We start from the raw sequence: 12,436 nt of genomic DNA on the forward strand, positions 1-12,436 counted from the left end.
ACTAAATTAATATTTATTTATTTCAATTATTAAAATTAAAACATAAATTTTCATGGAAGTATCAAACTATCATAATCATCATTTTTTAACAAAAAATCTGTAAAAGTCTTGAAAACTCTTCGATATTAAAAGAAGTAAAAGTGATCAACAGAATTCCTAGTCAAATTAAAAGAATAAAAAAGAAGAAGTCAATAGCTCTCTCACCTAATTGCAAGAACTTCAACTTTAGACCTCCTAGTTTCTATACTTTACCTTTTATGTTAAGCGTTTTGGGTGTCGGTGGTCTTATGATGGCTTGTGGTCTTTTAATTAATTTAGGATTTAATGTTAGATGTAAGTAGATATGTGAAGTGTTACAAAGTAATAGTTTTTCTCAGGTACTCCTACTTATTAATTTTCCCATACAATTGGAACTTACTATGATTTTTGTATTCATAATTTTTGTGCAAATCCTATGTATGAAAGACCATTGTATACAACCAAAGAAATCACGTAGGCAGCTCAACTATTGAGCTCTATGAAACCATAATATATTGGGTAAGGTATTACTAAAGCTATTGATGTGGGGTTATTTGCATAATGTTTAAGCGAGTCTAGACGTATGAACTTGTATCTATATATACTGTTGTATCAAAATCATTTTGTACTTAGCAAATTCACGGACATAAAAAATATGAAAGTCTTTTCTTCTTGAGGCACAATTGTCAAAATTAGATTTATGTCCTCTTTGGTGAATACCAAGTCAAGCATGGACAAATTCAGAGTGTTTAGTCCAACTACGTACCCCTTCGTTAAGAGATGACTATAATATTTATCCAGATCAAATAAATTAGAAGTACAACACAAAATGGGCATTGAAAAGATCAATGCATGCATGAGACAAACACATGATTACTATGAGTTGCGATACTGCATATAAGACTGTATATTATCATTGGTGATATTGCAATGGTAGAAATTAATTAAGAGCAGCTTAATCTTTCTTTCATTTCTATATTCCAATTCCACAAAAATATAGAGATAAAGTAATACTTAAATAATAATAATAAACGAAAAAGATCTTGACAAACTTGGTAAGAGATATAGATCGAAAACTACCAGTTAGTTAGCCCATACAATCTGACGCTCTTAGCTTTTGAATACAATCAATCTCTCCCTCTCCCTCACTCCCTCCCTTTCTCTCTCATTAGGCTAAATAACTACCGTAAAGTCTCTCAGCTTCTGAGTCCGACGCTCTCAGCTTTTAGAATTTTGGTTGGAGAAATTTGATAAGACTCTATAGTAATTTATAGTGATTTATGGAAGAGGAATAGTTGTAACGTTTTTCATTATTAGTGTGTAATGTAAAAACTTAGTGGGTTAATGTTATTAGTGGGTGGTTAAATGAAATTTTGATGGTAATAAATAGCGAGGTTATGAAAAATTAAGTATGTATATATCTTAATGTATGCATGTATGAATGTGCTAGAGATGTATGCATGTATGTGTTTTGGAGGACATTTTTGAAAGAAATGTTTTAACATCCAACACACTTTTAAGATAGTAAGTAAGTATAAGTATAAGATTAGATTATAGAAAATGAAGGATTAATGAATAAAAGCCTAAAAGAAATAAATTCTCTCATTTCCCAACCTTTTATTGAAGCTTAAGATCAAGGAAAGAAGCCTAAAAGACCATAAAGACAAAGTCAACAAATGAAATCAAAGAGAATCAAATTCCGTTACAAATTAACTAATGCACCAATCAATTGGCAAATCAATTGGCTAATCGATTAGCTAATTGATGGGTTTTATGATTACTTTGTAATAGAGTTCAATCAATGGTTGGTTTTAATTTTCTTAGAGCTCAAGAATGATCTAATGGTTCTTATTAATTGTAGTAGGCTATAAATAGATGCAGGAAGTGAGGAATTTGAATGTGAAAAATTTTGTAAACTCTTTTTTGGAGAGCATGACCTTTAATTAAGTCTTTCAATTTATAAACTTTGTGTTTGCCATAAAAAAATTCGTCTTTCTTAATATTTATTTTTCTTCTCTTTATGATGAAGTGAAGATGAAGTTTCACTTCACAAGGGGCAAACCTCTTAAAAATTTGGAATGTAAGTTTTCATTTTTCCTGTTTTATTTTCTTATTTTAGAATTACATTTTTTTAGGATTTTATTTTTTTATTTTTTTCATATTTTATAGATTTTATTTATTTTATACTTGTAGTATAATTTTTCTTCTTGCTTTGTAAAGTAGATTTATATTCTTTTGCTCTTTTTATTGCTTCGTAGTTAGTTTTTCTTTTCTTTCTTTTCTTCTCCTTACTTTTATTTGATATGATCTAGATTTGATTTTCTTTTTTTACATAATATATGTAATTGTTATGACAATAAATCACCAAATGTTAAAACCACTTTCTTGGCCCGACATGTGTCTCGTTCCTCATCTAATCAAATATGATCAAAGTCCATACAACCCGAGTAGCTTCTGCAGCCGCCCTGTTAGAACGACAACTTGCGTGGTCGATTAAAAAGGTCGCACTTGTCGGCCTACCCACCAGATTAACCCTATAAGTACTCGCACTTGGCCTATCACTTCAGGGCCAACAACTTGCGTGGTTAACTAAAAAGGCGGTGTTTATCGGTCCTCAACCAGACAACTAGAGATGTGATAGTTTCCTCGAACCCCTCGCCAACAACTGACTACCCTCGTATTAACTACTCTGACAAAGTTATTATTACTCTAGCTTCCATAGTCTTTATAACTCATCAGATCCAATTAGCTCCAAGCATTTGTCGTCATCCCCATATTAAATAGCTAGATTACTCACCCTCTTCAGTGACCGACAACTATAAGGTATCTGCTGACTCAACAGCCTATCTGGACTCGGCTAAAGTTACATTTTTGTCCTTCCAATCTGTTATAAAAAGGAAGCTACGTTACATAGGGTAAGCTATCTGGTTTTTTCTAGGCAACTCTGAACTTCTTTTCACTTCATATTTCCCCACTCAAGATTAATGACTAACTTGATCGTCGGAGGAGCAACCTGAGAACCCAACTTCACCCTCTCATGAGCTTTCCATGTGCATGACACGATGGACTCAAGAATCAGTCATTTGAAGAAGCTTGAGGACCCTAATGTAACTTTAATCCATAGATAAACCCCTTTGTTGGTAACTGACATCAACAATAACTAATCTCTTCAGGAAAGATGAAATTGTATGAAATTAGTTTAGTTTTTTATGGTTTATGGGATTGCTCTCTTTATATCTAAAATGATTATGCTTAGGATAACCAACTAGAGTATAAATTGGTAGAAAAAGAGTTTGATAATCTATGCTTATCTTGTGTAGTTTGATAGGTTATTCTTATTCATTTCTAGGATTTTTATCTAGTTAAGTTTTTCTTTTTATGAATAGGAGTTTTATTTGGATGATAATTTGGTAGGTTATGCTCTTTAAATGATTTGATAATCTATACTTAGCAAATCTAAAGTTTTATATCATAAAAAAGAGTAATTCATAAATCTTAATTGAAATTAACTAATGTATTTAATTCTAAAGTCCTAGCTATGCTACTTGTTTCTCCTCAGTCTTTCTTGATTTGATTTTTCTCTCTATATCTTGATTTCCCTCTTCTTGATTTTCTTTTATTGTTTTTTTTCTTCTTCCTTTCTTTCTCTTCTCTTGTTGTTATTTCTTTTTCTTTCTTTTTAGTTTCCTCTTTGTTTTTTTATTTGTTTCTTTCTATTCTCTTTTCTTCCCTCTTGCTTTAGTTTTTTTAAATTTTTGTGACAAATCCCTCTCTATATTTTTACACTATCACTTTCACTCTTTTTTGTTATTTTCTCTAGGACCATTGTTATTTTTTCTAGGACCAATCTTAGAATTTCCCAAATGCACACTTTTTTTGCGGGTTCAACATCTTTATTATGCTAGAACTTGATAGTTGTTCTCTTGTAGCTTTGCATGCATATTTTTATGCTGATTACTGACCCCATATTAACCATCTTAATTTCATGCTCTAAAGTACCAACCTAATTGGTGTTCTCAAACTTAGCCTTGAGAGAGGCACTACTGTTAGACTCTAATGCCACTAAGAAAGAACCCTAGGGGGGTGAATAGGGTTTATGATAATCTATTCCGATTTAATGCCAATAAAAATGAATTAATAAATATCCTAATAATTAAATATGATATACTACAAGATATATACAATGATAAGCAAATAACACAATGGTGAAACAAACAAATGCAAACAATATAGTGGACAAACTAAATAATAAGACAATGACGATATGAGCAATGGGCACAAATATAAATGAACGCCAATGCAAAATCAAACACAATCAAATGATCACGGAGTTCGGACCTTCCGTCCTACGTCTCAGCTCCCTACTTCCGGGGAGAAATTCACTAGCACACTGGGTTTTCGATGCTCACCCGAAAACGCTTACACCTCACACTCGGTTTTTTAGCTCACCGAAAACTTTACAATCAATACTCTTGCAATTTCACTCTACACCCTCTAAGTGTTGGTCTCTAGCTCGTGTCTTCCTCAAGTGCTCGGATTTATAACATCTCCCTAGGTTTTACTACCAACGCTACTCCTCTTGGGACGACGCCGTCTTTCACCACACACTCCTCTCGGTGTACAAGTGTATTACAAAGTGTATCCTCACAATAAAGGCTCAAATACAAATTGTGTTCTCTAATACAAGAATGAGAACTAAGTGTAAGCTCACTCTCTAAGTCACACAATCTTACAACCCCAATTATACTATGTATGCAAATACAATAAGCTCAATGGTTGTGTGTGTAAATAAAGAGTAAAACAAATATAAACTCAATTTAATCTAGCAAAAAATAAATATGACAAATTAAGTATAAACAAGCTAGATGATGAGTTGAATAAAACTTCTCTAAAATAAGAGTGGAGTGATGTAGATTAAAGCCCAAATAAGAATGGATAACTCTTCCTCTTGTGAAAATTTCTTCGCAAAACAAACTTGAAACAAAACTTAAACGAATTTTAAAACACCCTTAAAACTTGTTTTTAAACACTCTTGGTTGGTGGGAATGATAAATGCAATGGGGTATTTATAACAACCCAAAACATCATCCAAAACCCACACAAAATGACCAAAAACCCATAAGAAAACAAAACTGGAAACTATAAAACCAAAACATGTATGTGTACATGTGATTGAGCTTGAAGTATCCACACACGATTATAAACCTAAACTAAATTACCCAAGCTTGAAGATCTTCAATACAGCTCGACTTGGTTGCGGATGAAGCTTGATCTTGAATATGACTTGATGTGCAATGCTTCACTCCGATATTCCGCCAACCTCCATTGGATATGATCGTTGAAGCATAATTCCATCCATCCTCCAACTGATTGTTTGTCTAGAATACCTAATAAGAAAACGCAAACACTAGACAAACAATATTAGGGATTGTTTGTAAATCATCATCAAAACAAGAAGGCCAACAACTACCACTGTCTATATAAACATTCGGGAATATAAAGGCCAATATGCACTAGTGAATTCTAAAAACAAATATGACAACAAGGATACATTTTATGTCATAGACACTAATGTTGAAGGTAAAATTGCATCATTGTGTCCAGTAGGGACCAACATGAATTTCTTTTTCTTTCCATCTTTCTATAATTCATTTGACAAGTGTGGTGATGGGTCATCACCATATTGAGAGATTAATTATAGATCAAAATATCAAAGTTATGATAGTCCATTTACAAGAAAATGTCGAGAGAGACTTCTTGAAATTATCTGAAAATTCAATAAGAAATATCTTTTCGCAAAGGATTCCCGACTTGGAATCAGAGCTCCAAAATTCTTTTAATGGCTTACCATCTGATTTTAAACAAGTTATTATATACAGCTTATATTAGTTCTATTTCAAAGGTTCGATTCCAGGTGTAATATAGAAGATTATTTTTTAGGGTATTATTGTCCTTTTAATTTATATTTAACGGATTTTTAACCAAATGTTAAAAAAGACCATGTCTGTATCTAATTGGAGGTATAAGGACTAAGTTGAGAAAAAAAAGATATAAGGACTAACTTGAAAATGAAGCCTTTAGTATCAAGACTAAATTTATTTATTTTACCCTTGAATAAAAAATATAGAGTAAAGGGTGTCACCTCTTCATCTCTTCTAGTACCAAAACCGAAGTCATTGCTTCTGTCTCATGTCCTCCATAAATTTCACTTTCTTCAATTTCTCTTGTGTATAATTTCTCTATTTATATTTGCCAAACTAGACAGTCACCAATTTTATTAGGTTGCTACTAATTGCTTGTATGGTGGTTTACAGGCTGAGCTTATAAGCACCAAGAGAACTAACTAAACCGAATTGAAATAAGTCGGTTCGGTTTGGTTTGATTATCAGATGATTCAGTTAAAATGGTTAAAATTGACTAAAATCGATTGTTTGTAGGTGTCTTCTCTCAAAATTGGTTTTGGGTATTTCTTTCCTTTTTATTTTTTTACCGAAGCAAACACCCGCTAATAATAGAATTTGCAATTTAAAAATGTTAGTTTGAATCAACTCTATGAGAATTCGGGGGGCCTAATAAAAATCTTGATAATTTAACTCATTACTAGTACTACTCGTGCCATGACTAATTACCAATAACAATTTTAATGATCCGGAAGGCTAATTTCAAAATGATTTAAGTACCAAGGGCCTGTTTGGATTTGTAGGGGGTGAAGGGAAGTTAAGGGAAACTGAGTGAAGGAAAGGGAAGGGAAGGGAAGGGGGGGTGAAGGGAAGTTAAGGGAAACTGAGTGAAGGAAAGGGAAGGGAAGGGAAGGGAATTCCCTTCCCCTTGGTTACACCCCAATTTGGGGGGTAACAATTTTTATACTATTAGGGGGTGAACCAAGGGGAACTAAGATGAATTAACTTCATCTCCTAAGTGTTCCCAAACAAGGTGAATGAAGGTGAATGGTTCCCCTAACTTCCCTTCACCCTCATTCCCCTCAATCCAAACAAGCCCTAAAGTTACAAAATTCAGGACGCTAGATATACATCCATCAAAATTCCTAGATTACCCACCATCCGATTACTTGCAGAGAGAGAGAGAGAGAGAGAGTTATGAGAAAGGTGACGCCTTTGTTATTAGTTTTCAACTGGATCTGTTCCTCTTCGGGCGATTCTGGGGCCGTCGAGGTATTACATTGCCCCCTGCGATCGGTATGCGTCCCCTCTTTTGAAATCTTAACGCCTCCTTCTCCCAACATTATGTACTCCTGCTATTTTTGAGAAAGTTATTTTTTTTTTTTTTTTGCTGCAGTTTGTCGGGCGATCGGTGTGTTTTTTTGTTTTCGGGTTGTATTTTTTTCCCCAATATCTTGAAGGTTTGATCTTGTGTTAGTTTAGATTATATCCCATGGTTTGATCCCATGGTTGTGTACTGGGGAATATTCATCAAAATCTGATGGAATATTCTAAGCTTCATCAATATTATCTGCCCATTATCTAGACTGTCATTGTTTTGAATAGGAGAGCAGAATTGGTGTTGATCTGTACATGATATATATTAAGCCCACCCAGAAAATAGTATAAAGCAGCAGCAGCACAAGATCTACCACCCAACCCGCCCAAATATTACGAACAAAGCTCTTCTTTTTAAACCTCACCCCTTATTTTGTTTATTAGTGAGGGTTTTTATTCTTACGGCTAACATAATTTAGAATGTATCTAGTTGACAAGCAACCAACCATCCAATGTTCATCATATGAGGCATATTATGTGTAGTATTCATTGTCTAGCAGTGTGTTTTTTGCAGGATTCTAACATAATGAAACTCGAACACCTCACATGCTTGTAAAGAAAAGAAAAACTTGTGTAACTGCATCAGTTTACCATATCACTTAGCATTATGTCTTGGTAGGACGTTTTCTTCCCCGTGTGACCGCAAGAAAAAATTCAGGGGATTTCACCCACCCGACTGCTATTTCTTGTATGAGGTTCTTATCCGTGGATTATGGTCATTTGGTGTTTGGAGTGAACCGAAATTCGTGCGTCCACTTTGCTTCTTTGTAGCATTTTCAGTGATATACATGACTAGTGACTACGGTATGAAACTTAATTTGAGTTGCTTGCCCATTTCATGGTTAATGAGATGGGTGGTCAGTTAGTTGACTGCTGATGCTATGTGTTTTGATGTTATATGTTGCTTGCATTTATATTCTATCAAAAATTTCAAACAAATGCAAAGGTTATTAAATCACTGCATATGATGGTGATTTTTTTTTTCTTGAACGCACAATGTGCTGTTGTTTTTCCCATGGTTTGTTCTTGTTTAGATGGTTTTGCATTGGAATTTTCTAAAATTTTTAATTCATTTTTGATCTAGCACATCTTTCTATGGCGTTATCAACGGAACAGAGTATCACGGTGGTCTCTGAAAGGGATGTATTTAGTATCTCAGGACCGAGATATCTGACTTCTGTTGATTGGTAAGTTGTCCACAGGTATTCTGCTTTATTAACAGTGCTGTACTTCAAAAATCAAATAATTTGTTTGGCGTATGATCTGTTTTGTTCTTTTTCTTTCGTCTTTTAACTGCTTTTCTATACCTTTCTAATTAAGGCTAGATGAAATTCACTTGTCAATTTAGTTGTCTGTGATGAGTTATAGCGGCATCTCTACTTTACGAATAAGTATACATTCCTTGAAGAGTACATATAAGAGAAACATGCAATGTTCACGTTAACGGTTTTACTGTCCGTCGAACTGATAATTTCTAAAGTCGATAGGCAGAGTGAAGTTCTCGAATGTAAAGTATTTGGAATTAGTAAAATAAAATGGTGAAGATAAATAAGAATTAATTACATTGATGGTCAAGAAACACCAAGGAGAAACATGGGGTAACTTAGGATCAACCTTTTGTATGAAGGACATTGATAATGACGTGGTTCATTGAATCAAATCAGGATGATTAAACTATAGGAGTGCTTCTGAAATCTTACGTGATCATGAATATATATAAGATTTTCTACTGGACAATAAGTTGAACAATCCTTTATGGCAGAATGTTGTGCAATTAAAAAACACATGTGAGAATGAATGTAGTAGGTACGAGAAGATCTTGTAGATATGCACTAAGGATAGAATAATAAATGAGCGCATCTTACAGGTTAGAGGTTGCTCCATAGGAGGATGAAGTGAGAGAGAATAGCAATAGAAAATGGACTAACTATAGTCAGATTTAACCAAAGTCTCATATTAAATAATATTTGAGGTGTCAGAAATATGAAGATTTGGGGGCCTACTTAATAACTAAGCAAGAATTTAGTGTCTAATACGGCGAAATCCCTAAAAGCTAAAACAAGCAAATATAACGGGTAGTTTATGTTTTGCAAAATATGTTCGTTGTAAAATTGATTTTCATATGCTTGGTAGTTAGCAATACTCGTCATATATTTTTCATCAACTTCGATAGTTTTGTGATTATGTCTTTTCTATCTCATAGGAAATTCCCACACCAACGAAGAGCCGTTGCTGCTTGTTTGGTTCAGGCTGCATATATTTTAGATTGCGACCGACAAGAAAACCGCCGGGGCCCTAATGCTCTTGCACCAGCTTGGTGGCAGTTCTGCCATTTTGATCTTATCCGAACACTTGTAGATGATGCTGATTGCTCCATCTTTGGTGCCATTTTTGAGTTGAAACCCCCATTCCTTATCCAAAATGCTCCAAGATTTGTGATAGCCTTTCGTGGGACCCTCACTAGGAGAGACTCAGTTGCTCGTGATCTCACTTTGGACTTCCACCTTATTCAAAATTCACTGCATCGATCATCTCGCTCTGAGATTGCAATACAAGCTGTAAGAAATATTGTCTCTGCTTCTGGAGGTTCAAATATCTGGCTTGCTGGCCATTCTCTTGGCTCAGCAATGGCAACATTTTGTGGAAAGAACATGGCTAAATGTGGTGTTTTGCTTGAGGCTTTTCTATTCAATCCCCCATTTTTTTCTGCTCCAATTGAGAGGATCAATAACCAGAAGGTGAAACATGGGCTTAGGATTGCTGGTAGTGTGATCACAGCAGGACTCAGTATTGCGCGCAAACTTAAGCAGGAGAGGCCTGTTATTGAGGATTCTTTTGCTGTGATATCATCTTGGGTCCCTTGCCTTTTTGTTAATCCAAATGATCACATTTGCTCGGAGTATATCGGATATTTTGAACATAGGAAAAATATGGAAAATTTGGGAGTTGGGATAATTGAAAAGTTGGCGACACAGAATTCTCTAGGAGATGGGTTTTTGAGTGCGATTGGGAGGGGATCAGAGTCGGATCCGTTGCATCTCCTTCCATCTGCTATTTTGTCTATTAATTTGAGCCCTTGTCCGGATTTTAAAGCAGCTCATGGCCTTCACCAATGGTGGCAACCGGACTTGCACTTGCAAACAAGACAGTACATGTACAACTGATTCAAGTTCAAGAAGTTCTCCCCAATCTCAAAATACGGGATATCCTTGGTTGTCCCCTACGCGCATCAAGATTTATGTCAGGCGTCGCTCTCTTTGTTCTAATTATATGATACATCGACAAAGGGCCCTCTATAGGATTTCGCTTCATTCGCGTCTCTCTCAAGTGGTTATTTCTTTTACAGCGCTCTCTGCTAATGTTGCCAGTAGAAACTACAGTTGCTTTCATTGGTAGGTGCATAAACAATCCTTTGTGGAACTTTTTGAAAGGTATGTGAGACCGAGTGTGGATACAATTATCAGCTCGTTTAATTGCCATGATTGTCATATTATCAGACACGAGTAGTTGTTCCTATCGGGTGAAATTATTTATTTATTGTTAAGTTGAGAGTTCTATTATTATTATTATTCGTGTTATGCTTATCATTTTAGCTGGGTGTTGTCTGATTGTAAACAGAGTTTGCTTTTGGGTAGTGACATAAATTTTCAGCGCGATGAAAGTTGTAATGACCTGTGATTACCATGATCGTCGATCCACTATTGAAACCTGTGCGTGCTGAATTGTGTCTGCAAAATCCCTGGACTTCTAAGGATATTTGAGTAGCTATGTGTTCCGTAGGCTACTAGCTTATAAGGTTGTTTTAGTTGTCAAATGACTAAAAAAGACGTATTGTTGTATGTCATATTGTGACGAATTAATTTTTTATATTATCTATATACTCAAAAGAATCCCCACTATCTATATACTCAAAACTCTGGACTTCTCATAGAATAACAGATGGACATACTTTCATCAAAAGAAATAGTAATCTCTGGACTCGTCACAATCGAAGCTGAACGTGCCATATTTGCCTTCAGAAGTAACAACCTCATGTCAATTAAACTTTTACCAGAAATTAATGCATTCACGAATGAGAGAAGGAACCGCTTCTTAAGCAGCAGTAATAACTTTCTTATGTAAAGAATAATTAAAACTGTCGTCAAGATTTTCTGTAGACCACAGTACCATACCAATGCAAAAAAAGAAGATTAGCAAACTGCTAAGGCCTTAAAAGCATAACGGTTGAAAAAGAAAATACCAACATAAAAAATTCCACACTTCGATCTGACGACTACTCTGATATCATTTGTAACGCCCCAGGCCTTCGAGCCCATCGGCACGGAGTAAGCCATGGGACCAGTGAGTGTTGTGCATTGTTTAACTTTAACAACTGCTAAAATTGACTCGCAGATGCTATACTTGAATTCCCACAATGTCACATATAAACTTTTCAAGTTCTCACTCACCCACCAATGTGAGACTAAATCTTGCGGTGTAACACTTGTCTGGGATGAAGATTGAATTTAGATAGACGAAGGCTCGCTTTCAAAAAGTTTCAGTAAATACTCTTGTTAACGTACCCATTCCTCAAACTTTGTCGGCTTGGGATTAAACTATGTATGTGCATGTGTGCAGGACCGCAAAAATAAGGTTCAACAACCGGGAGAACGAATCTTGTTCAAATTTGAACTGCTTGAATGATACTTTTCAATGATTCGTTTTAGGAATCTAATTCGAGAAGGAGGATGATTTCTCCCTCCTTATATAATTCTGTAAATATGCGTGAGATGTCACTTATAAAAGACCTAACCTTTGTCATTTATTATCATCCTAAACACTGATGAATGCACTTTTCTCTTTTCTTACATTCTTCAACGAGAATCAAAACTTGCAAGTTTACGGCATTATGCCACTTTCGAGACCAGCATACGATTTGAGATGAGCACAAATACCCATTCTTCTAGTTTCTTGGTAGAGAAGTAACCTTTCCAGGGGTAATATCATTAAAAATACACGAGGTAATAGTTGGTGCGGGTCTAATTACTAAAATCTCTGACCCCGTCCACTCGGATTTCAAGGGATGAGATGCAATCACATGGGACTTTCATTGTTATTTTGAAACCAATCGTCTTAAAAGCAGTATTTGAGAGCTATTAATT

The 12,436-nt window shown here is 35.0% G+C and overlaps 1 protein-coding gene across 2 annotated transcripts; it reads left to right on the top strand.

Annotated features, from left to right (window-relative positions):
- Positions 7,000 to 10,912, top strand: LOC109845329 (GDSL esterase/lipase At4g10955-like). 2 transcript variants are annotated; one of them, XM_020414567.1, is made up of 3 exons: positions 7,000 to 7,214; positions 8,380 to 8,482; positions 9,499 to 10,912. In XM_020414567.1, exons 2-3 carry the CDS (start codon positions 8,391 to 8,393, stop codon positions 10,457 to 10,459), a joined length of 1,053 nt encoding a protein of 350 aa, XP_020270156.1. In that variant the 5' UTR covers positions 7,000 to 7,214; positions 8,380 to 8,390; the 3' UTR covers positions 10,460 to 10,912. The 2 variants fall into 2 exon arrangements, with proteins under 2 accessions (XP_020270156.1, XP_020270157.1); XM_020414568.1 differs by lacking the exon at positions 7,000 to 7,214 and adding an exon at positions 7,237 to 7,329.

Source organism: Asparagus officinalis, chromosome 6, assembly GCF_001876935.1.
Source record: "Asparagus officinalis chromosome 6, Aspof.V1, whole genome shotgun sequence".
Taxonomy (NCBI): Eukaryota; Viridiplantae; Streptophyta; class Magnoliopsida; order Asparagales; family Asparagaceae; genus Asparagus; species Asparagus officinalis.